Source organism: Haliaeetus albicilla, chromosome 23, assembly GCF_947461875.1.
Source record: "Haliaeetus albicilla chromosome 23, bHalAlb1.1, whole genome shotgun sequence".
Lineage (NCBI taxonomy): Eukaryota > Metazoa > Chordata > Aves > Accipitriformes > Accipitridae > Haliaeetus > Haliaeetus albicilla.
In genome coordinates, this window is record NC_091505.1 from 9,629,213 (window position 1) to 9,655,540 (window position 26,328).

At 39.9% G+C, this 26,328-nt stretch overlaps 1 protein-coding gene across 3 annotated transcripts in view; it reads left to right on the forward strand.

Annotated features, from left to right (window-relative positions):
• IDS (iduronate 2-sulfatase) overlaps positions 1–9,308 on the forward strand; it is a 30,085-nt gene extending 20,777 nt beyond the window's left edge. For all 3 annotated transcript variants that reach the window (XM_069811148.1, XM_069811149.1, XM_069811147.1), the window contains 7 exons: positions 811–988; positions 1,846–1,934; positions 3,186–3,386; positions 3,993–4,163; positions 4,847–4,973; positions 7,782–7,955; positions 8,678–9,308. In XM_069811148.1, the coding sequence (XP_069667249.1) occupies positions 811–988; positions 1,846–1,934; positions 3,186–3,386; positions 3,993–4,163; positions 4,847–4,973; positions 7,782–7,955; positions 8,678–9,180 (1,443 nt within the window). In that variant the 3' untranslated portion in view covers positions 9,181–9,308. The remainder of the gene's footprint in view (positions 1–810; positions 989–1,845; positions 1,935–3,185; positions 3,387–3,992; positions 4,164–4,846; positions 4,974–7,781; positions 7,956–8,677) is intronic.
• The last annotated feature ends 17,020 nt before the right edge of the window (positions 9,309–26,328 follow it).

Below are 26,328 nucleotides of genomic sequence, written 5' to 3' on the forward strand. Positions count from 1 at the left end.
AAACATTTCCACTGTTAGCAGCAAAGTGCTGCTTAAAAATGCTGTCCTACTAAATCGGAATTATTTTTTTCCTACTCTTTATAAAAGATTATTTTTTAATTTTTAATTTTTTCTTTTGAGGAAATCTGTAGACTTTTATGAAAGGGCAGCTTGTGTGGTAAGCATCACTCTTAAATACAGGACTCAAAATCTCACTAATTGTTCTTTAATACTTTGCATAGGATGACTACATTCCCAATTTTCTCTCTGCTGAGAAATTAGAAATTTGAGCCTAAGTCTGACTAGGGATTAGGACTTTAAAGCAGTAACTCTTGGCTCTTGCCAATCTGAAACAGAATTGGTGAGGCCTTTGGACCATAACCTGGACCTTCCGTATGTTTATCCTTTTCATTATTCTTAAGGCACTGCAGATGAACTAGACTTTGGGCTTTTGTCAGCACAGTCCATCTGCTGCTTCTGCTTAATTCTGCGTGTGTGAGCTACTAGATTTCAAAAGCACTGTCTTTAACACAACCTGACCTTTTGGGTTTTTTTGTGCTACTAGCTGCATAACCAAAGCTTTTAGTGCTTAGAAATTGGTTATTTGAGGAAAAATTATAGATAGGTAAATGTATATCTTGCTAAAAGCTTGCAATTGGGAATTGATATTCTTAATAAGGATCCTGTTCATTCCAGCTTGAAGTGATATGTAACACTTTAACTACAGTTTCTGAGCCTTCGGATGTTTTGCCTAGCTACACCTAAGTCAGATCGTATGTGTGTTGCTTTTTATTCCAAATCAATTCTCTTTTTGGTTGGCTCTCTCCTCAGCAAGCCGTGTGTGCTCCCAGTAGAGTGTCATTTCTTACTGGACGCAGACCTGATACTACCCGATTGTACGATTTCTACTCCTACTGGAGGGTACATGCAGGAAACTATTCCACGATGCCACAGTATTTCAAGGAGAATGGCTATGTGACCTTATCTGTGGGGAAAGTTTTTCATCCTGGTATGGTTTGAATTGTTATCTGCTTAATATACACATGCTTAACGTGTACATTCTCACAAACAGACTCCACATGTAAGTATCAACTGTGTGATTCCTGTCTATATTGACAACCTAAACCATATTCATGAGCCAGATTGTACAATGATTTGTAGGTTGTCTTTAAATCTTAATTTTAAATCTTAAGGCATCAGAGATTAATATATTAGATGACTGTTATCTAATTAATATTTTCACATCTTGTCTAGGGCTTGTGGGAATAAATGTCTAACATTCTAAAAATATGTCTGGAAGTTAGGTATCTGCTGAAGATGAAATTACTGAACAGCCTCATTGTCTTAGTTCTGCATATACATGTTTCATGTTTCATAATAGGCTGTCTGTCTGGATCAGGAGATATAGAATATATGGCTAATACTACCAAATAAATAGGAAACTAGTTCAGTAGTTAAAAAGCAGTAACACTGCTGACTTGAAAAATACTGACCCTCTTTTTGGTAGTTCTTTACTACAGAAGTAAACTTGTGTGGATATATGAACTTTCAGTTGATAGTAAAGCTAATTAAGGATGTACATGAAGACTGTTGTTATTCCTGTTTTTTTGGTTGCTTTTTTGTTGCTGTTCCCTTAAGAAGGGTTATTCAAGAAGCTTGAGTCTCCCTCACCAGTAAAAGTTGTATTTCACGGAAAAATGTCTCTCTTAACCAAGAAATAAAAGTAAAAAAGTTTTTCTTTTTCTCAATTGTCAAAGATCATTTAGCTTCTATAAAAAAAAAAAAAAAGTGAAAAGTTAAACTGGTTTGAGCTCTTCCTGGTTCAGTGAACTATTAGAGCATTTCTAATATCTTTACCCTTTTCAGGGGTTTCATCCAATTACAGTGATGACTATCCATACAGTTGGTCCATTCCACCCTTTCATCCTTCAACTGAAAAGTATGAAAATGATAAGGTAAGGGTGATTTGTGGGACCCTAACAAAGAAGGGTTTTCAGGATATAACCAAGTTCTTTGTGTCAAGCACAGGCTATACCCTGTGGTTTTTGAGACTGCAACTTTGTGCAGGGAAACAACTAGCTAGTTTGATATCCTGTTTCTTAGCCTTCCAAAAGAAGGCCTCTCTTGTCAGTTGTGTGTCATGTTAATTCATGTGCCCATCCTGCATATGTTTTAAGTATTTCTAAATTAATATTTGGAAACTTAAGTTACTGAGATAGAAAAGTGCTTGCAAGAAAGAGAGATCTTAATTTGTGTCTAGGTCATGAATTCCTTTATCTGAAAAGAGCAGTTGTCGGTTTCCACACTAATATTGCTCTGCTTAGTAAGTGACAAAACATTGTCAATAGGCTTGGTGAACTTAAATCAACTCAGTGAAGAGCTCTGGGCTGAGCGGGTAGAGGCCATAAGTAAAATAATCTTTAAACAATCTGAAACTTTATTATCTGATTCAGTTTACTAGAATGTTTGTTACTCTTAAGTGTAGCCCAAAATTTATGCAAACATTGCAGTAGCGTCGTGTGCTAGAGTCTATACACTGCAAAGCTAGGAGCTCCAGCCATGAGGCTACAGGCAGCCTTGGTGATGGTTTGTTCTTGCATTTACTGCTGAAAAAGACTGGTTTTAAAAACAACAGTATCTGCATTCATGATGTACTTTTCTTTATGTTCATTTAGCAACTCTCCCAAACACCCTGCTGAGGCCACCTTTTCCTGGCAACCGTTTAGTCTAATTTATCTTTCTTCTCTGATTATACATCAGTCACTGCTGGTATTTGCTCAGCAACTAAGTCAGTAGCTTCCAGGCAGCTTTCTATGAGCTCTGGGGATCAGGAGGAATAAAAAGCATGTATATAGTAGAACCAAATTCTGCCTTCTTGCCAATAGGTTAGAGATTCTATTCATCATAGAAGCTGTGTGTTTTCCCATATGGCTATGTTTAATCTTCTGCCCAGCTTTAGAGAGGATTCTGCTTTTCCATAGACATGGAAGTTGCATTTTTGAACTCCTGAAGCTGTCTGCTCAGTCATCAATGTACTCAGTACCTTTAATATTCATAGAAATTGTGAAATTCCCTTTTGTATCCAATCTGCAGTCTTTTGTTGGTAGAAGGATTGAGAAACAAATTGGTTTGAAAGCTACAGAACAGAGGATTTCTTCTTTGCTTTTACAGAAGTTACTTAACTACTTTTTCTTTTTTTATTAAAGACTTGTAGGGGAAAAGATGGAAAACTTTATGCTAACTTGGTGTGCCCAGTGGATGTGACAGAAATGCCTAGTGGTACTCTGCCTGATATTCAGAGCACTGAAGAGGCCATACGCTTACTGAATGTTATGAAAACAAACAAGCAAAAATTCTTCCTGGCTGTTGGTTACCACAAACCACATATCCCTCTGAGGTACCCACAGGTGAGGAAACAGGAGCCTATAGGGAAAGGAACTTAGACAAGCATTGCTTTTGCTTTTCAAAGCTGTTTCTGCAAATGCTTCATTGCTATTGTTTCTGGAAAGCAAGCTGAAAACCAGCCTTGATTTTGTGTAACTTCAGCAGTCGCCTGTGTTGCATTTCAGAATGTCTAATGAGAATGAGTTGTGACCACTCGCCCAAAAGCTAGGCTTCTGTGACCACAATGGTGACTGCTATTGCATGGAGATGGTATTCAGCTTGATGGAGTATGAGATAATGAGGCCTTACAAGATCCATTCCCTGTTTGAGTTGGTGGCAAAACTCCTACTCGTTTCAGAAGAAGTGATGTTGGACCTTTTATTTCAGTATTGTTTTAAGATACAGGAGGCTGGTTTTAGGTACTTACTAACTTAGTATTTTTCAGGAATTGGTTGGGGCTGACTAGCATAGTATTGCTACCTTTTACACTCTGGGGGAGGGGGAGTGAAGCCTTGTAAACTGTAAGAATATTAAAGGGTCATGCAACGGAAATGCTTGCTGGTTTACAACACAAAGTTTACAATAGACCTTAGAGGTGAGGGCAGTCTTTATGTGTTTGTATTGTAAAGGAATTTCTAAAGTTGTACCCCTTGGAAAACATCACATTAGCCCCAGATCCCTGGGTGCCTGAGAAACTACCTTCTGTGGCGTACAACCCCTGGATGGATATCAGACAGAGGGATGATGTGGAAGCATTAAATGTTAGTTTCCCATATGGACCACTTCCAGATGACTTCCAGGTAAGCTGTCAATACAGTGCACTGAAGTCAAACTGCCTTAACTTGTTCAAATGCAAGGGAGCAGTCAGCTGCTCTTAGATGTTCCAAGGTATTCAGTAGCTGACAATTTGCAAGTACTATGAATTCCTGTGCATATGCCATGCATACTGTCACCTCTGGCTTTGTCAGCAAACCTTCACTGTAACTGCAGTCAGGCTAGTGGGGGCAGAGAGGAAGAGATCAGCTATCAACTAGCGATAGTGGTATGTGTTCCTGGTTTGTATATAAGGGAATGTATGTAGCAGCTACCAATGTTGTGTTTATTTTCATTATCTGAATCTGTTTGTTTCAAGCCACCACTCACTCAGTGTATCTTCTTCTGCAAGATTTTCCTTGATTTTTCCAGTGCTTATGCCAAAATAAGGTGCACTTAAGGACAGTGAGAGAAGCAGAACTGATTGGTTTGCAATATCTTGCTTGAAAGAACTTCTGGAAGATAGAATTTTCTAACTGTCCCCTCCCTGTTTACCATTTCTGGGACATTAATCAGACTATAGACGCTTAAAAAATAAAGCTTTACAAGTAAAATCCTTTAGTTCCTTTACTTACACAGCCACCCACTGGTTCTCCTGTGTGTGTGTGTGTCTCAGGAAAAGCTAACTTTTTTTTTTTTTTTGACACTCCCTTGGTTTCTTAACTTGCAGCGGCAGATTCGTCAGAGCTATTATGCAGCAGTTTCTTACCTGGATATGCAAGTTGGCCTGCTCTTGAATGCTTTGGATGATGTAGGACTCTCAAATAGCACAATAGTAGTTTTTACTGCTGATCATGGTAAGCATTTAAATCTTTCTCCAGCTACCTGTTAATAACTTAATTGTGCAACTCAGTGCTGGCATATTAATCAAGTGTGTGTTTATATAATGTACAGCAGAGCTACCATACCTTGTGTATCAGGCTAGTCTGTCTCTAATTAAATGGACTGACACAGGATTCTGTGGCTGCTAGTTCTGTCCCCCTGCAGGCACCTCTCTTTAATCAGGTTGAGGGTTTGCTAGTGAGTGATGAGACTGTCAGCCAGGACACTGGGCTGAGCTTGCTGTATTCCCACCTCCTACCCAGGGAGTGACTCTTGCTGGGAACAGTGCTGTGAAAGGCTAGCGACCACTCCTCCCCCCTTAAAATTTGTAGAGAGCCATCTGGTACAGTGGGAGACAGGCTTTCTCATTAACTGCTGAAGTGTGTTTTCTTGCACTTGTCATTGCTGCTTGCAGAGCATCTAAACTGATAGCAATATGGCTCCCCCCTCATATTTGAGGTCTTGCACACTCTGGATCATGGTGGTAAAAGATTGAATTTGAATCGTGGGTGTTGTGGTTTAACCCCAGCCAGTAACTAAGTCCCACGCAGCCGCTTGTTCACTTGCCCCCAGTGGGATGGGGGAGAGAATCAGAAGAGTAAAAGTGAGAAGACTTGTGGGTGGAGTTAAAGACAGTTTAATAGGTAATGCAAAAACTGCACACACAAGCAAAGCAAGGAATTCATTCACCACTTCCCATTGGCAGGCAGGTGTTCAGCCACCTCCAGGAAAGCAGGGCTCCATCATGTGTAACTGTTACTTGGGAAGACAAATGCCATCGCTCCGAATGGCCTCCTCTTTCTTTTTCCCCCAGCTTTATATGTTGAGCATGACGTCATATATGGTCTGGAATATCCCTCTGGTCAGTTGGGGTCAGCTGTCCCAGCTGTGTCCCCTCCCAGTTTCCTGTGCCCCCCCCAGCCTCCTCACTGGTGGGATGGGGTGAGAGGCAGAAAAGGCCTTGGCTCTGCGTAAGCACTGCTCGGCAATAACTAAAACTTCCCTGTATTATCAGCATTGTTCTCAGCACAAATCCAAAAGGTAGCCACGTAGTAGCTACTGTGAAGAAAATTAACTCTATCCCAGACAAAAGCAGCATATAGTCCACCCCTTATTCCATACCATTTATGTCATGCTCAAGTACCATACTATCCAATACAACTTCATTAACGACCACCCCTCTTCCCATCCTTTGATATAATACACAGATACTATTCTTTTAGTCTATGGACCACCCCTATAAAATGTCTTTAAAATGTTTGCAAATATCCACAAAACGTTCATTGAGTTCATTTAGTCTGTGACTTTGGACTCCAGATAACTCCATCTGTTACGGTGGTCACTCAGGACAGGCGAGGTGGTGTGTTGTGTAGAGTTATTGGGTACCAAAGCCAGCTCAAGTCAGGTCACTGCTGCACTTGCACTACTTCTTGAAATGCTTGTCCTACATTGGTTTAAGTGGTTCCTTCTATAGTAATTCTTATAACATGTAACTCAAATCATGGCTTACAGCAATTTAAAGGTATTTCCATTACTAACTCCACCCCTGGTCTCTTTGGGCCAGATTATAGGGTTTAACATTGCAATGAAGCCCTCCCCTTGCTCCTAGCCTGGCTAGCAGCAAGGGATTCCTGCTCTGTTGTGGGCTTATCCATGGCCACATGCTTTGGGGTGCTCCAGCATGACCTCATGCACAGCTGCTGATGCTTCAAGGTGTACCTGCTGCAGCGTGGACTTATCTACAGCCACAGATGCTTCAAGGTGTACTTTCTCCAGCACAGTGGGACAAGTACCTCAAGCATTTAATGTTTATTTCAATACTCTAATATTCGTTAAAATACCCCCCCCCATGATCCCTTTAATTGGGGGATGGCTTAGCTGACTTAAAACAGTTAGAATATGGCTTAAATAAATCCATTTAAAGTCACATATTTAGTTAATTGGGGTTGACTTCTGTGAGCATGTGTGTAGAAACAAGCCCTTATGAGTTGTGGAGCAATGGGGTTAATAATTCTCGTACTAAAGTGACTCTAGATGTTCCTTCTGACTTGCCACTTTGACTTGAACTTTCTGTTGTAAACTGAATTCCTCTTTTCCTTGCTGTGGTTAACTGTAAACAGTTGGTGTTGCCAGTACCATGGCTAGCAAAGTGATCCAGAAAAATCGTGTGTTAACATAGCTGTCATAGAGCAACTTTGTCTTCCCCCAAAGTGAAGTTGGCAATAAATCTGCCTAGAAGGAAGTCATGTTGGCATTTTTTCCAAGAGGAAGAGGAGAGCTAAAGAGTTTGATCTCTGTTGCTTCCTCAGGGGTAACATCCTGATATGGCAGTCTGGCATAGATAGCAGCCTTGGCTCCAAGGGATGTTCAGTTACAGCGTTAACAGGAGTATTGGAGAGCTGGCAGCTGCCCAAAACTTAAATGAGTGCTTTGTGGAATTGATCTGGAGACTCTTGCAGGCGCTGTGACACACCCCAGTTCCTCTTTTCTGCTGTTGTAATGCTGATTTCCTAATTCTAATCTAGAGTAGGGGAAATAAGGAAAGGTGTAATTATTTCCTTAATAAAAGAGTATCAAGTTGCAAGATTTAGGTGGCTGTTGAAATAGCTTTCACATTAGAGAAAAATCTTGTTATATTTAAATACAGATTGTTATTTGCCTTTTAATATAACCTTGATAACAGACTAGTGACCTCAACAGCCAGAGTCAATTTACAGTGAAAAAGAAATGACTACTAAATTACAACCCGGTATCTGCTCTGACTTGTATTCTTTGTCATCTAGGATGGTCCCTGGGAGAACATGGTGAATGGGCAAAATACAGCAATTTTGATGTTGCCACCCGTGTGCCGCTGATGTTTTATGTACCAGGAATGACAACTTCCTCTGTTAGTCAAGGAGAGAGGGTCTTTCCCTACCTTGACCCTTTTAGCCATATTTTAAGCTTGGTACCTCAAGGTAAATTTTCAGCATTTATTTTTTGTTTGCAGTGGATTTATGTAAAGGAGATGTGGTGATGTAACGATGCTTTGCCTACAGGCAGCTTGAGTCAGTGTCATTGACTTCTTGAACTGTCATTGTGCTTCTTGTACTGATGAGGAACAAGATGGTGAAGGGAATCCTTGGACACAAACTCTTGCTTTGGTTGGATCTGCTTTAGTGGAAACAGCTAGATACCTGCATTAACACAGCAGGAGATTTATTTTTGTGTGGTGTAGACGCCTAAAAGGATACTTGACCTTCCTTTTGTAGTGGTGGCTGCTGTCTTTCCTACAGTGATTCGTAAACATTCTCTGTGTAGCATCTGTACTTAAAATGGTAGCATTGGAAACTGTTCTGATGCAGGCACTCTCGTGTTAAACTATTGACACTGGAATTTGCTTTGTCTTTCTGAAGAGTTCTTTTTCAAAGTAATGAATATTATTATCTTGAAGGCTGCACATTTGAGAAACAGAAGTGTAAAAATTTTCTTGTTAAAAATACATCATAAATGCATAGATGAGCATCTTCAGAGCTAACTGGCACATCTTAATTGCCTTGATTTTTGTTACCCCACAAATGCAGTATGGAGCACTTCCAATAAAACACCAACTTAATTATCAGAATAAGTTTCTAAAATGTTCTACCAGTGTCTGTCAAACCATCATGTTCCATAACTTGTATTTTCATGTTTCTTCCAGGGCAAAGCAAAAAAGTGGTTGAGCTTGTGTCTCTGTTTTCAACACTTGCTGAACTTGCTGGCCTTCAAGTTCCTCCTGCGTGCCCAGAGACTTCGTTTCATGTTGCACTGTGCACTGAGGGAGCAAGCATTGTCCGGTACTTTAATGCCTCTGAAGAGAAGGTGGAGGAAGAGAAGGTTGTGTGTGATGACACTTACAGGTGTTTTAATGAAGAACCTGTTGCTTTCAGCCAATATCCCCGGCCTGCAGACACTCCTCAGTGGAACTCTGACAAGCCGAAGCTGAAAGACATCAGAATCATGGGCTATTCCATGCGTACAATTGACTACAGGTATACTGTATGGGTTCAGTTTAATCCTAACAACTTCAGTGCTAACTTTGAGGATGTCCATGCAGGAGAGTTGTATGTGGTGGAGACTGATCCAAACCAGGATTATAACATCTATAACAATACCTCACATGGTTGGTTGTTCAAAAAAATTCTTGGCTTCCTGAAGCACTAGAGTTCAGAAACTTCTTTGTGCAAGTTCTTGCAAGTGAAGTAACACTTCCTTTTTTTTTTTTTTGTATAAAAACCTTTCTGTTCTACAGAAAACACTTGGATTGAATTAAAATCCTGTTTGTATCAAAACACTAGCTATTGCCTTTGTTACAGCCCTTATTACAATGAAGTAGAGTGAACTTGTGCAGTTGTGTTTTCAAACACAAGCTCACAATACTTCTGTAAAGGCCACACAGGGTATCCAGGCCCATGCTGTGGAACATCTCTGTGGTCTTCTGTTCTGTAGTGACTGAATAATTGAAATTTATTATCTGTGCTGAAACTGGTGGTGTGGAAGGTGGAAAAAGAGAGACTTCTTTGTTTGAAAGGCTGTGCAGAGAATGTGTGTCAGTAAACAGGTCCTGTCCACTTCACCTAAGAGACTTGGGGCTGGAGTGGTCAAGGAGACATTTGATAGTGGTGAAGGACTGAGGTGTCCGCTGTCATCAGCGTTACCTCTGATTAGACCTGAAAGAGAAACTTCGTGTTTCATTCAAAATCTAATTATTTTAAATAAAAACTTTAATTTGGAGATTCGTGCTTCTTATCATACAGGAGGGGATCTAAATTTTTAATTAATGTGTACGAAATGAGTGCTTTCATCACTGAAACACTAAATAAGACTGAGGGCTTAAGGTAACACCAGTATGCTCTTCTGTGGTTTTTCATGAGGGTTGGTCCAGTGAGGCCCCACAGGTAAAAAGAGATGGAAACCTTTCGCTGTTGTAGCTTGCTGGTTGCTGTAGTTGCTGAACTGCTTGGTACACTTGAGGGTTGTCACGTCCAGTGACAGAAACTTGGATGTTTGCATTCGTAGGTGCTAAATGGGGCTTGGCAGTCTTGGTTTTGGACTAAGATAGCTAAAACCCTCCCATTTAGTTTTAAGTTTTTAGTGTGGTGTTTAGCAACACAGGATGTGGAGTGTTAGTTGTCCCAAGCTATGCTGGTAAGTAAATTTCCATATGGCCAAATGCATTAAGGTAAATATGTTTAGGAGCTTGTATCCGAGAAAAATGTTTTGCTGAGTATTTAAGTGCTATCTGTACCTTATGCTCACAGCCACGAGGTACACTGTGCTCTAGTGTGATGGCAGTAATTTGTGTTGTGTTCTATCAGCCTGCTGGATTTCTGCAATTCCATCTTGGTAATTGAGGCTCTCGGAATTTGTACCTTAACAGGTAAGAGCTTGTTCAGACAGTGCTAACTCCTGCTACCTTCCTCAATGAACTCCAATTCCTACAAAAAGAAAAAGCCAGCCATTACTTGTCTTCCTCAGATAAATTGACTTTAATATCCTAGAGAAGCCACAGACATAACTTTATTTCATTAAAATCCATGTGACAGTCTTATTCCTAATTAATGTAGAGATACCCACTATGAATCTGATTCTCTGTTAGAAGAGAGTGGTTATTTAGTGCCTTAAACTCAATTAGAAGAATATATTTCTTATGAACTTGTCATTTGTTTTACTCAGCCCAAGATGCTGTGTGTTCTGCAGCATTATTATTCCTGATGAAAACATATTTTTCTCTCACTTATGCATGTATACTTACATCTTCAGCTGGTGTGAAATACTGCAGTTGCAAGTAGCAGATTCAATGTAGCTATACCAATTTCACACTGGTTGAAGGTGTGTTTTATTGAGAATGGTGCCAAGCAGAGATTTGGAGTCTGCAGCTAGAGCTAATTATATCTCTGACACACTTTCCTTCAAAGGAGAATCAAATATTGGGAAAGTTATTTTGAGGGGATGTATTGAAGCGTTAAGGATTAATCTAAATCTCTAGTATGCTAGGTCAGTAATACAATGTGCATTTAAAATTGATCTGGCAAATGGGTATTATCTTAGACTTGGCTACCTGAGCTTTGCATTTTGTTCTCCTGCTAAAACACCTGTTAAAAAAACCCAAACCTTTTTGGGGGAACTTAAAATTATAGCATGTAGATAAATTATTTAGGAATTTATTTGCATGAAAACATTCTTGTACATAGCCTGCCCTAAGCCTCCCATCTCTTCAGGCAATTTGATTTTTCAAGTGGAGATAAAAGTCCTCATGCTAGGTGATGAGTATTTTTTTCCTCAAGTCATACTCTTTATATTGGAAGGGAAAAGCTGCCCTTGACCTTTCCTAATCAAAATCCAGTAATCTTTTGGGGAGACATGAGACAGAATTGTCTCTGACAGCCAGTGAATCAAGACTGGTATCCACATGCTCAGGGCAAGGACATTCTTGAATAATTGCACAAGTCGCTGAGCAGGACTGCCGTCCAGCTAGCGAGCCGTTTCCTTCTGCCTACTGCTGAACTGAGGCATAACGTTTTTGAGGACGAGTGAGGCATAGCGGTAAAAAAAGCTTTGCTCTTGCAAGTGCTATGTGAATTAGTTTTGTTATGGAATTGGTTGAGCAAAATGCAAAACCAGCGGAGACAAAAGGAAAAGGCACATTTTTTCAAACAAACCAAAATGCTGGAGAGCCTGAGCAGCCTCCACTGAAGAACAAAAGAGCTTAACAGGAGCAATAAAAGTAAAGTGCTCTTGCAACAGCGCTCTCTCTAGAGAGAAGAGGATGCAAGCCAAGCATCAGGAAATAAATGAGATGCCAGTGCTGACCCTATTTCTCAGGATGGCACCAGAACAGCTGGAAGAACAGCATGATGCTGCATCAGCAGGAATTGTTACCTGTGGTACATGTATGGAGAGATTCCACTGGGGAGCCCGGAGTAGCCATCGTAAGCACTTGGCACAAAGCAGAGTCAATAAACAGGCCTCTGTTAATAAGCTAATGTACAGGAGTGATTAAGCAATGGAATTACAATTTTGGTCCCTAAACAGCTGTAGATCAGTCAATCATAACTCATGACATTGATTTTAGTATGTTGTACATCTACACCCTAGAAACAAAGTTTTCAAAGTAAAAAATCTGCTGTGTACAAAGCAGAAGCAATAGGAGTCTTTAAAAAATGGAGACAGCTGTGTCTTTGGGTGTACTTTGTAACACTCTACTTGAATGTTTACAGCATGCTGTTTGCAAAGGAAAGATTTGGGTCTAATTTGAGGCATGCTGTGCACACTGGAGTATATGGAAATGCTGTAGCTACATACTGTGCTGTGCAACAGATTGGAATCCCCCCTTTGGCCTGTGCTCTGTGCTTGCTGGGGGAAATGGGGTACGTTTTGAATTAATAGCTGTCTGTGCAAGTTGCAAATGTTTTTGTGTGGTGAGACAGGCAAAGGCAGCCGAGTGTCCTGGCTATTGGTCAGATGTTACCTAATTAATCACTGTTGCATGTTAATTATGTATTACTGACTTGCTGCTGTGTTGTATTGGTCAAGTGGTGTCCCCTGCTGGAACGAGTGTTCCACAGCATGAAGGATGGGATATAGACATGATACTTCTGTCAGGGATGTTTCTTAATTCCTGGTGCTAGTGTGTTATTTTCTCTGGTAGGCAGCAATATCACTATTGGCAAAATTGCCATAATGCATGGTCAACACCCAGCTTTTGCAGGGCACTGTGCTCAGCTTACGTTTCAGACCTTTAGGATACAGAGAGTCTCAGACTATATTTGGGAAGTGCCTGGTAGTTGTAGCTGAGATCCTTGGTTGAATGTTGATTTCTTTTTTTTTTTTATTTTTCCTCTAGTGGTTACTTAGCATTCAAATGTGAAACGCTACATAAAGAATGAAATTACCCTCTTGGTAACTAGGTTTTCCAGCACTCCACGGTTTTCTAGGCTATAGACCTTCTTGCTCTTTACATCAGAAACTCACAGCCAAGTTAAGATGACTCCGTGTCAAAACTTTTTGTGCCTCTGTGTTTGACTTTGTAGCTAATGAAAATTATCTTCAGATCTGCATGGGTGGAATCTTGACTCCAGTGTTCTTCTCTGCCTACATGTACAGATCTCCTTTTAAAGTCTGTGGGAGTTCTGCTTATGAAAGAAGATAGACTACCAATGTCAAGATCCACCATATGAGGCAGCAAAAAGAGCCTTTTGCCCTCTATCTTCAGCACTTGGCTCAATGCCGAGTAGAACATTTTTATCCAGCAGTCTGTGAAGGCCCCAACTATAATGGAGCTTTGAGTAAGCAAGAGGAAATGGCAAAGTTTGTGATATTTCTGTAGGTGTGGTTGGACATGGAGTGGGGATAATAGACTGAAGCAGCAGAGAGGAAAGGAACAGTGAGATGTAATGAACACTGAAATCGGATATAAAGCCATGATCTGAGAGATTAGGAGCCAGCAAGAAGATAGAAAGAAGAGAAATCTAAAGAGAGCAAGACTGGAAAGGGAAGTATTTTATATCTCTGGTTTTAGACAGTGCAGACATCTCAGGGTACGCAGGTCTTCCTGTTTCTGCTCTAATTTATTTCTGTGTTTTAGGTATAAAATCTGTAAGCTTTGTATGTGTTGTGATTGATTGCACAAGTTCGTTGAATTTATCTGTGAAGCACTTTTGAAAATCTACCTCTGGACAGTGTGTTGTGATTTTGTCCCAAGAATACTCAGTTTGGCATTATCCATGTATGCAAAACTCTTGTTCTTTTCTTTTGGTCCTGATGCCATAGTAGTGTCTTTAATTTCTAGTATGTTACACGCTTGTGCTGAAGATTCCCAGTTTACTGTGTAACTGAAGAGCAGTTACCTGTAGGTTATATATTCCTAATTGTTTGAACATGCTCCGTGGCCAGCCTGCACTAAATATTTAGCAGATTCCTGGGCTGGATTCCTCTTAGGCAGCCTGCTGAAGCTGCTTGGTAAAGTAGGTACAAATGAAGTCAGAGTCTGGTCATGCTTCAGGGCTGTGTTGGGCTCCAAGTGTAGCTGCAAGTCTTATGAACAAAGTCTTGCTTATGTATCTTTTGTAGAGATTCTAAGAGTTGGCTGAGTATCATCTGACTGCAGTCTGTTTTTTTTGTCAGGATAATGTTTATTTGATTAAATCAAACTCTTATGTAGAAATATTGCTTTGGTGACAGTTTTATTGAAAATTTTGCTTTGATAAGATCAGGGACCTTCGCTTCAATTTTACTTCAATTTTTATTATATTGTATAATTTTGACATAATATAAAGGGGTATTATAACAAATGAGAATGCAATTACTTTGTGAAAATAATAAAGTCATAACAAAAAAATTTGACCTCAGAAGGAAACTGTTCACCTTTGTCAAAATGAAATGGCTCATTTCACAACTGACAATTCAAGTTTTTAAACCAGAATTTTTTTGTAATTTTTGTCTTGCGGGAAAACTTCAAAATATTGGCAACAAGAAAGTGATGGAAAAATCCCAATTCACGCAGCTTCTCATGGTATTAAAAATGCCATTTTAATAAATGGGTCCACAAATAATTATTTGTGTTAGCACAGTATTGAAGGCTGGAGTTGGGTTTAGGCTGTTTCTGTTTGCAGTGCTCTAGAAAGAGAGTGGTACCTGTGCCCCAACGCTCGGACTGAATGAGAAGGGCAGTCAGGGAAGATTACTGCTCTTTTACAGATGGGGGACTCCAGCCCAGAGAACTGAGGTTTTTACTCATGGTTGGACAAGAATTGTGAGCAGATATGGATCTAAAAGGACATTGATTCCTTATCTGATGCTTTTAACCCAAGGCTGTTTCTGGTTTTCCAAAGCTTTCCGAATGTGGTCTACAGATGACACAAAGTAGTCCGAGTCGAGGAGATGCTGCCATAAAGAACAGGTGCCCAACTGGAAAAGGCTAGTGGTAATTCTTCTCTGAAAATTGGAGCAGCAGCTTTTTCTTCCATTTCCCCTCTTCCCCCCCTGCTGTCAATCTTTGTTGTAGTGCCTTGCAGGCTCACCCCAATGCTGTTGTCAGAAGGATGCTCCTCCCTGTCCTCCTTCCTGGAAAGCCAGGCTATACAGCCCCTGCAGAGCCAAAGAAATGCTTCCCCTGGCCAGAGAGCTGCAGTGAATTTTAAGCAGGGCTTTTTCTCCCAACAAATTGCCTAATAAAAGGGCAAGTATTAATCACATGTCTGGAAAAAGTTTGTTTTGATCTCTGTGTCTGCTATTCCAGCTTTAAAGAACAGAGCCTTTTCTGAAATATTTTCCTGGTAATAGAATTAGGATATAATTCCTAGAAGACAAATCTTGGCAGGTATGAAGTGTATAATATCTATCCTTGATTGAACCTACAGCCTAGCCTAATACTTCCCACGTTTTCCTGTTTTCAAAGCGAGTTTGATCTTGTGCTGAAGGAAATGATTTTCTTTACTTGAGCCTTCTCGAATATTTCACAGCAAGAAGGATGTGATCCATTACTTAGGGAGCCCTCATTACATGCAGCTGTGGGATACTCATCTTTTTCCTTTATCTGCTCTGCTGGAAAACTTGGATACCTTGTTTTACTAAACAAAATCAAGGTCAGGGATGTTAAAAACAAATAGATTGTCTTATTGAACTTGATAATATAATCATTTTCTTGTCACCAGCTTTAGCTTTTCTTTGCTGAAATAAGATTAGCACAGATTAAAGCTATTTATTTTGGAGCTATAGCATTCTGGACGGGGAAGCTGTGATGGGTTTGCTTTAAATGGGTCTTCATCTTTTAATAATTTGCAAACCCTCATTTCTTTTGAGGGTTATTTGTTTCTGTAACTGTTACTCTTGCCTGCAATTACTCTTTTCTGAGATAATACTTTGTGGAAACACCTCAAGTATTTTCTGTATTTGTTCCATGTTGCTCTATTAAAGCAATGATATTCTGTCTGATGTAAACCTATGCAAATGAGATCAGAATTTTTCACTGCCTTTAAGTGATGGTTTGTCTAAGGATTCTTTTAATATTCATTTTGTGAATGTGCTAACCTTCATTTACCTTTATTAAATATGGATAGGCCCTGACCTAGTACAGCACTAAGCCATGCACTTAAGTACATTCCTATTCAGTAAAACACTTAAGTGTGTTAGCTAAGTATGTGTTTAAAATGCTTTGCTGAACCAGTGCCAGAAAACTGTCCCGTGCATCCCAGTGCTAGTGCTACCAAAGGAAGCCAGTGGGCTGAAGAGACCCACCTGAGTGGGTAGCTGAGTATTAGTAACATTTCTTTTCTGCTAGAAAAAAATATCTCAGCGCTCTGTGTTTTAAGGTCAGTTGTTCACTTTTCAGGAACGTATTGGGTTTACGTGGCAAGGTTTTGATAGCATGGGATGTAATTTCTATGCTCATTAGGCTTCATAAGGCTCTCACATCTCTCTTGCCTCTCTCCCTTCTCTCTCTCTCTCTCATTTATTAGTTTGAAAACAGTGGCCAGGTCTGGATTTCTGAAAGTTTCTCATATCCTTGATTTCAGATCAATAGCACTTCACTTTCCTTGAGAGGTTTAAAAGAGTCACAAGACATTAAAACAAAAAACTTAAGTGCAAATTCATTATGTTCCTACATCAAATCTCAGACGCAAACCTCATGTAAGCATTCTGCTTTTACAGCTAGTGCTTGTCTACACTTTGCATTGCCTCTTCTTAGTGACCACAGCTGAAAGGAGGCAAAAGTCCTCCAGCTTTTCACTTCTTTGTTAGGATTTTGTAATAGTTCTTCAGACGTCATCTACATATGTGGGAGCAGCTCTGCCCTGTAATTCCAGAGCTCCTCGACTAGAGGTCAGTAACACATCAAAGAACATGAGACAGAAAATCATGAGCTGTGGGATATTAGCTACCACTAGACATTTTATTTTGCATTTGAAGTGAAGACTCGTGATATGGTTAATCATTATCAGCTATAAGTCACTGAGATATGTGACCAAAGTAGTGGAATGCTTCTATTGTCTGTTTTTATTGTATTAGAAGCATGTTGGAAGTAGTGCTTCCAAATTTTAAACAGTAAGAAAAATTATCACCCTTTTAATATCATTTGTTCTTACACAGCACAGTAAGTTGCACATTTCCATGTGATATGTTGTTTAGAAAAAAATATGATTTCTAGGAATTTTTACTGCTAAATCTTCATATAATCTCTTCAGTTGCATTGGCATTTGCTTCACACAGTGCTTCACACTTCATAGAATATAGAATAGATCAGTCACTTTTTAATAAAGAGTAAGTTTAGGAATGCTTAAAAGTAAAATAAAGATTTTATTTTTGTGTGTGCGTGTTTCAATTTACTTTAAAAATACCCCTTATTGTTCCTGTAATTGTTCCATTCTTTCTTTCTGCTAAATTGTTCCTGCTCGGTGATAGAGGAATTGGTCATCTGGACAATTAAAAAACAATTTATGGAGCAGCTCTTTCTCTTCCAGACGCATTTCTTTAAAGGATGTCTTGAACTGTGCTGCTATTTTAGTAGCAAGTTGTTCAAATACATACTCTGAATCATTCCTCCATAGAAGCAGGCACAAAGGATTCTGTTTGTATTCTTTGAGTGTGTCTTATCCTGAAAATACTCATTTCCTTTATCATGACTAATGCCATTACTGAGTGGTTTTGCTGAGACATTTAGTTCAGCTGTGTTCATGACTGTGATTAGTGCATTTGTCTCCAGCTAAAATGCTGATTCTTATTTGAATGCTGCGCTCCTAAGAGCTGTGCTCTAACTCTTTATGAAGGAGAAATCGCTGTTTCCTAGCATTCTTGTCTCAGCTAAGTTGATTTCCCCCCCCTGCTTCCTTGCATAAAGAAACCGAGGCCAAGGCATTTCAATAGTCGTCTTACCCAAGTCCTGTTTCCTTCCCTCATACCAGTTTTACACCTGCAAGCTACGTTGTGATTTATGCCAGAGTTAGTAAGAGTGGAACCAGACCTAGTATTTCTAAAACATAAAATATTAACAACAATTATAGTGAATGGTATAATTAATGAATAACATCAAGATGAGAAATACAAGCCTTTCTCAATGTAGTGGCAACCAAGAGTGACAAGGCCTGCCATCAGTGCAGACCCCCAAGACTTCACCATGCTAATTGCACTCCAAAAATCTCTTACTGAAATAAGAGAGTAAAGTTGGTTATGCTATCTAACACAGGTTTCTCATGAGCTTTGTTCAAAACTGAGCCAAAGACTTCATTTCAGCTGGATTCTGCACTTTGGCTCTGTTTTTTTTCTTCACTTTTTCCCACACTCTTTAAATTCAGGGGAAGCATAAGAAAGAATAAACCAGAGTCTCTGAGACGTGTTTTCTCAGTGCAGGTTGGTTACTATCTGTACAGACAAGTTCATAGGGAACTGTTGTATAGGGGGAATATAAAGTCATGTTTGCATTAAGAAACTCTCAATGTAATTTGAACTGAAAACTTAAGATATAAAACCAGGTCAGTGGGGCTCCTGTTGTGAACTGCAAACTCAGGAGACCTCTTGTGTTGGAGCAGCAAAATGCATTAGTCTAAAAGCAGCTGGTTTTAAGGAATGATTATGCCTTGGAAATGTTATGGGCAGGACAACAGAGAGGAGTTTGAGGGTTGGTGTTTAGTTTTGTAAGGATATTGTTAACAACAGTTAAATTTGGAACTGTGGTCAGGCTGAAAAGTGGTGTCCTTTTCTTCAGTTCTCTTCTCTAGGCAGTCTTCAGGCTGCACAGCAGCTTAACTCTTGCAGCCAACTTGCGCTTTCATGATGACTCCCTCATGGTTAGTAACCCTGGCCCATTTGGTGTGATACCAGCACCTCCCTCTGGCACCAGCAAAGCAAGAAGATCTCCGTAGACAGCAGTCTCTGATTGCAGGTTGAACAGGATAACTACTTTTAAAAGCCCAGCGTAGTCATCTCTTAGGGTCTGGCATCTCTGTTTCTTGAGCTTGCACGTTGGCAAAGCGCTCCACTCCAGTCTGCCAGCTCCAGAAGTGAATGGTGACAGGCCGTCATCATCTGTTATCCCCTGTCATTCAGTAGGTTTTAAAATGGAAACCCAAGCTTGTGGGGTGGAAGTGAGGACTTTCATGCGTTTGATCGTTGAATGAATAGGGGAAATGAAATGTAATGGGAACTCTGGGGTTTTTTTTAACCTCTTTCATAAAGTAAATCAAGTTTTCTGCTCCTGTGACTGCATGAAAACCACTGGGATTAGCAGATTTGCATTGTTTCACTCAAACGGCAAAGGTAGATTTCTAGTTTAAGTGGTGCCGTGCGTTGGGGTTTTTTTACTAGAAAATGTTTGGTGTTTCAAATCTCCCATTTTCAGTTGGGTCTAGAGACTCTAATTGGATAAGGGCCCAGCTGTGCTCGACACCGTGCAAACCATCGCGGGGGCAGGTTTTGTGCTGTGGCTGAGCTGAGTGCCAGTAGCAGGGATGGTCCCACCTCCCTGCTGCTGGTCACAGCTGGCTGGCTAAGCCCTCACCCTTCTGCTGGTGCATGTCTGATTCCCTGGGAGCTGGTTCAGCTTGATAACCCAACAAAAAACACTTTTTTTTTTCCTCCTGTTGATTTAGCTCACCAAGAAGCTAGAGGAGTGCCAGAGCAGGAAGGAGCGTGTGACCTAAGACGCAGCTCCTGCCTTGCAGAACTTAGCACCTACGTGAAGAAGACAGATGAAAGCAACGCAATTACCGTTCCCTCTCCTAGCAATGTATCTGAACTTTTCAGGTGGCTTTGCAAGGAGGGCAGTAGTTGTATGGAGGCAGTAGTGCAATTAGGGGATGTGCATTAGTATGTTGTTGCAAGGGGTGAAGGTGGTAGTCTGGCCTGATGCCAGAAGGTGATGAGCACCAGGTGGGAACTGGATGAGGTGAGCTCATATCACAAACAGTTTAACAAGTAATAAAACTAGGGGGAACTGATACTATCACTTTCCAAACTGGGCAAGCTCAAGATCCTAAAACTGACTTTTCTGTCAGATACAAAAGACCATCTGAACACTGCTACTTAAGCATCATACTGGTGACTTGGATAATGACTGAAAAAACATTAATAATATTCACATTGGGTTGTTGCTTTATCCTGTGTTCTGAAGATTAATTTTTGTAGTTTTTACCATTATGGATCTATAGTCTAATCAGAAAATGATGAAGTGGTAAAATATTAACAGGTAACTAGAACAATGTTTGGTTTAGGGTGAATGGGTAGTTCCAGCTCCAGGTAAAATCTGTAGGCATATTGCAGTTGACTTTAAAGGGTTGGAACTTAGCAGATTTCTTCTCTTCCCTGAAACTCTCCGATCTACTGATACAGTCTACTGTCTTGGACTAACAAAAAAAGTTTTTTAGCTACGTGGCGGTACACTTGCACATAAAGCCCAGCTTTGGTCCTATTACTGTCTTATCTCCATAGAGCTATTTTTGTTATTGTTTATAGCTTGTGAAAATGGGCTTATTACCAACGAGAAAGCAAAGAGGGAAACTCTCTCTGTGACAATTTTCATACATCTGGTATAATTATAAATATTTTATATTATTAATAATAAATAGCAGTTTTATAGAAATGGTTTCCTTTTATGGGTGATGGTAGGACAGCTGTCTAGTTTGTAATTTTATAATTTGTCCTAGAGGCAATTTTGTGCTTATGGCAGTTTGACTTCAGTAGGGAATTCTGCTTAAAACCTCATGGCACAACAGATAACTCTGTATTTCCATGAAGGCATCGGTGTGCTTTCCAGGTGTGTCCTGCACGTGAAAGGTGAACTTGCTAGGAACAATCACACTGATCCATGGTGCGAGATAGTTGGAAAGTTACCTGTGCTCCCCTTAAGAACTGTTTTAATTGCTTCAGAATCCCCTGGGGCTTTGCCATGAGGAACAGGATCACAACTTAGATGAAAGTTACCGAAATTGCAGTGACACCTCAAAGCTTTACCCAAAAAAGAAGTCCCATCGTGCTGATATTGTACAAATACAAAGACCTCTTTTTAGGTTTCCTGATGTGTGCTGGAAGACATCTCTAACCCCATCAGTGGTCTTTGTGTTTTAGTGGGACTTGTTGTGGGGTAGGGATTACTCCCTCTATCTGAAGGATATCCGGATTCATCTAAGCGATAGTCCCAGCCTCAAAGAACAGCTAGTAACACTGAGAATGGCTGAATGTATTTAGCAGAGCTCTCCAGTTCTTGTGAGCTGAGCTAAGCTGCTCTCTAGCAGGTGAATCGGAAAGCTTGAAAGCAGTAAGTATCTGGAACAGTTATTACCTTTCCCTAACAAAAGCCTGACTGGCAAGTTGGGTTTAATACTTCTAACACTAATAGCAAAACCACTGCAACCTACTGACTAGTTCTCAGACACAAACCAGATACCAGGGATCCAGCATACAAAGTCTTAACCCCCAAGGCTATTGGCCCATTTTTTCACTCTTTCAAATAACCTTGCCTCTCATAAATCTGTTGCTCATTTAAAGCAAACTTTCTGTTTGCATCAGAAATTACTTCCAGCATTGGATATGAAGCATTCTGCAATATGTTATAAAATGAGGGCTGGATTCACTGCTTAAATAAGCAAGCCAGTTTGCTTCAAACGGATCATTTATTGCTACCTTCATGCTGTATATTTATTGTGAGGATATTTGTCACATTTCTTTCAGTTTTGAAAATGTAAGTTGGATTTTCTCTTTCAGGTTGCCATCTGGTGTATTGCGAACAGTCTCAGAGAGTAAGAGGCCATCTGTTAATACTTTTTCAGGAAGCTTTTTATAGAGCAGTGAAGTGGCAAATCTCAAAAACACGTTGTAATGACTTACAAGATCTTGGGTATGTGTACAAGTAAAGGCTGATATTTTATTCCTATCAACAATATAGTTATCAAGCTGAGAAGGAAAGGAAGAGAAGAAAGAGAACTTGCACACAAATGCACATGCATTTTAATGGCTCTATTGCATATATTACTTTTTCTATTTTTACATAAAATGTAAAGTGAGTTTCTGAAACTCTGATTCAGTTTACACTCATGTACTTTAGCAAGACCGAGTGCCTCTTTGAGAAACTCTTTCCTTCTTTAACCATTAATAGAAATCAAGTGACCCAGAATTTTGCCTAATAATACTAAAAAATATAGCTTGCCTTACTGTAGCATGTGATTTTACATCTCTAGTGGCTGGTATACCTAAGATGCTGATATGTCTACTGCAAGACAGCGGCCATGTAGGAAGGCCTTCATCCAGTTCAGACCTTCTGCTTTTAGTGCCAACAACCTCAAGTTCGATATCTGGTGTATTCCTACAGCAGAAGGTTAGTGCCACATTCACCTCCACAAGTAGACAGGTTTTTCAACCCAAATGTGATATGCTTGCTTGGTCATTAATGCTAGCAGTAGAGGACATGACTGACAGAAGTGTTGCCTGATCAACCACTGAAGTATTCTGACTGTTGTGGAACAAAAAAGATTGGGAAGGAGCTGAATATGAGAATTGCCAATTAAATGCATGCAGTGAAGCTCTCTGCAGAGCGCTGCAGGAGTAGTTAGCATTAACACTGGCCTCTCTGTGTGTCTGACAGACACAGCGTGTTTTTTCTGCCCATTTTTGTATAGTGCAATGAAAGGAAGCAAGTAAATCCTTGTAAGGTGCAGTGATACTGGCGATGGTTTAAAAAAAAATCATGCTGATGATAGGTGCTATTATTTTATAGTAAAATAAATTGAAGACTTGAGGAAGAGAAGAGGTGACCTTTGTGAGGTTATCCATGAGGCCTCTGGTACAACTAGGAGTAGGTACTGGGTTTCTTCAGAGCCTCTCCTTGGGCTGTATATGCTAAGCCAATTTTTCCACTTGCACTGACTTCCTCATAATTTTGTGGTACAGCAGAAGCAAATGGAGCTACATCATGGGCCTGTTGTGTGCAGTGCTGAGGTTTATCTCAACTCTCTTCTGGCCTCTCTGAGAGAAGACCCAAGAAAAAACTGGCTTCTTTCAGGATCAGGCCCTTTGAAAGCACTCAGAGAACCATCAGATTAGTGATTTCTTTGTAAGCCTGACCTGCTGAGGAAGAAAGGCAAGTGCTGATTACCTGCGCAGGTGACTGTAGTTTTGCTACCACAGAAAGATGTGATCAGGTGTGTTTTGTTGGGTGATCATATAAATGCTCAGTGAATGGTGTATTCCACTTCCACCTCTGCATTATCTGAAATGGCCCAGTCAAGCATATTTTTCTGTATTTTAATGCTGTATTAATTCTATATGCTTTGTGTTCCGCAGTAACAAGATTCTGCGGTGATGTTCTTGGGCATCCCTCCACAGGACCAGTCCTGCTTCAACGAAGAGTAATAGTAAAATCTTTTTCTCTTCAGTGGTTCCAAATTTGATAGTGAGACATCAAAAATATCACCCAGGTATCACTGGTAATAAATGTCAGTGCTGCTGCATGTCAAGGTCATGTAAGCCTGTAGTGAGGGCTGTTCAGACTGGCATTGTGCTTAAATGTTATCATCATTTAAACAAAACTAGGCAGCTTTAAAAGCAAAGGCAGCATGAATATCACCATAAAATTAAGCCCACTAGCCAGCAGTGAGAGAATCTGAAGCCTGTGTGCTGGAAGAGTTTTAAAAGCAATGCAGGTTGCTTTTTCAGTGCTAACAACCCCTAGAAATAGAGAAATAAGTGAGCCCAGCTGTGTTCAATATAATGCGAGTCAGGTCTGCATAATGGTATCTAGCAGTGGTCAGAGTATCTTCTAGAAGTTTTATTTATTAAAAAAAGACTTTTTTCCAAACTATTTTTAGAGGCATTCTCTTTTACTGAATGAAGAAAAACTAATTTTTGTCTTATTCCTATGTTTTTAATGTAAAAAGAAGATAAAGAATGAATGATAGAAATTGGGGAGGGGCTATATTTTTGTCCAAAAAAGTACAGTATCAGTTACAATTTTTAGTTATGAAGCATACTTTTTTCCCCATCTAATACCCATGCTATGTTGCTGAATGATTGTCACTTAACCACAGGCAATAGGCAAACAGTCATAATTTTATTACTGCATTATTTGAGAATGCTATTAGAAAGACCTACTATTGACTTGAAGCCAGCAAAGAGTTGAGAGAAATTAGTTCTGTTGTCTCTATTCTTTCATCTCAAAACACGCCTAGGTAGTCTTGACTGGCAGCTGCCCTGGGCTCTAGCATCCTTCTTTCTTTGTTAAACATGTGAAACTGCTGAGAGATCTCCTGAGATGTCAGTAAGTTAAGTGCTGGTATGAAGATGTGCATTGTGTCCTTCATCCATTCTATGTCTGTTAAGCTCAGTCAGCATGTAGGCAAAAAAGCTCATGGCTGCAAATTATTCCCTAGAGGTGGAGGCTCATAGAAGTCCCCTAAAAATTACCTGCCAACAGCTCAGCACTGAGAATTATAGCTTATTGGGCCACTATAGAGCAGGTTACTACAGTCTCTACAGATGACCGGATTGAATTAATGGTGCATCATGTTGAATTTTCAAGTGCCCTAGCATATGGTGTACTGCTTTTTGCCATCAGAACTGAGATGTTACCAAAACATCTGTGAGCTACACCTGAGCTTTACTGGTGTAATCTGGAGCCCAGGCCTCTCAAAGTATCAGGAACATAACTTTGTTGTGGTTTGTCTTGTGTTGCTGTGCTTCACGTCTATTAGCTGGAGTTGTGCGGATTTACTGGGGTAATGAAATATGAAAGATTGAATCTAGTCCTGTTTAGGGTTAAGTGTCTGCAAATCCACTGTGCTTGCAGAGACTAGGAATAATTTAAACACTGCTCACATTCCAGCCTCCGCAATAGGGATGGGTATTTTGTTTTGAGGATTTTTTTTCCTTATCTCAACTGCTGTACCATTTGGCTATCTGAAGCTTTTGCATGCCTCACAAACACCATCTGTTACAACCCAAGACACAAATACTGCAAGTGATTAGTAATATAAGCCAATGTTGCAGCTGTATGTGGTGTGGAAACCTGATAGAACCAGAACTTCCTTTGTAAGCCTGACATGCTGAATAGTGCGTTTGTGGTTTGTCTAAGCTTTTGCATTCATCAATTAAAGATTAACTTTCTGCTGCTATGGAGACATGTTAGATTACCACCCCCCACCCCCCCCTCAAGTGTTCCTTATAGGAAATGTTATTGGAGCAAGTAAAGCACCTAGGACAGAGGGAGTCCCTAGCAGGGAAATGTTTCCAACTGCCACATCCTAATACTTCATTAGATGAATCTTTGATGGGTTGAAATAGTCTATCTGTTCTTATCAATGCTTTTCCTAAAGTCATAAAACACTGAAAATATAAATATAACAGGGACCATTCAGCTGTTCTAGCCATGGGCATATTGCAATAAATACCAATATATTCCTCCTGTTATTCAATATGTGTTCACAGCATAGACCAATTCTCCTTGAGTTCTAGTACTGTTTTTTCTCCCTTTGTTTTATCCTTCAGCATCAGCCTTGATTGCGGTAATGGATGAAGAACTGCTTGTGCTGGAGGATACCAAATTAGAGAGGAACACCATGTGTGCTCATGGATGTACATGAGAGATGAACAGGAAAGGAGACAAAAGCTTATATTTGACTTGCCTGCAGGATAATTGTGTTAACGTATGATAATCCAGGACATGGTTCAACCACAGAGACTGAAATTCTGAAATGGTGGGGTGAGTCCCTTTTTAATGTTGAATAAAAGAAACTGTTCAAATCAAGAACCATAACAGTTCTGTTATTGCTAATCTTCCTCTCCATCTCTAAGCTATGCATGCCCCTTTACCACCTTTAGGCATTTGCATTTCTTTAATATCATTGGTTAGGTGAATAGCAAATGTGAGGACAAGGTTTGAATCACCTTTGTATTTCTTCTCTCTGTAAAAATCTCTGCAAAAATCTTTCACAAAACACTCAGATCCTTATCGTGTTCTCATGCCACAGAGTGCTTGTTTTGAAAACAAGAAAGAGTTTTAATTCTAAAAAACCTCCTCTGTTAATGTTATAGATTAATAAGTCAAATTTGGAAGAAGGTAGGTGTATGACTTTTGCTTATGAAGACTATTTTCTCTATGTAAGTGCACTATTGTTCTTAAACTTGGTTTTTTAAAAATATTTCTTGTCCGTGGAGACAGGGCAATAACTAATGGCCTGAAATTGAAGCAAAAAGTTCAAGCTAGATATTAAGACAAAAAACCCCTTACTGCTGGAAAGGACAGCAAAAGCTGGAGAGAGACTATCAGGGAAGTTGTGATGTCTGCATTGCTGGAGATCTTTAAGAGCAAATACCATATCTAGAGTTGAT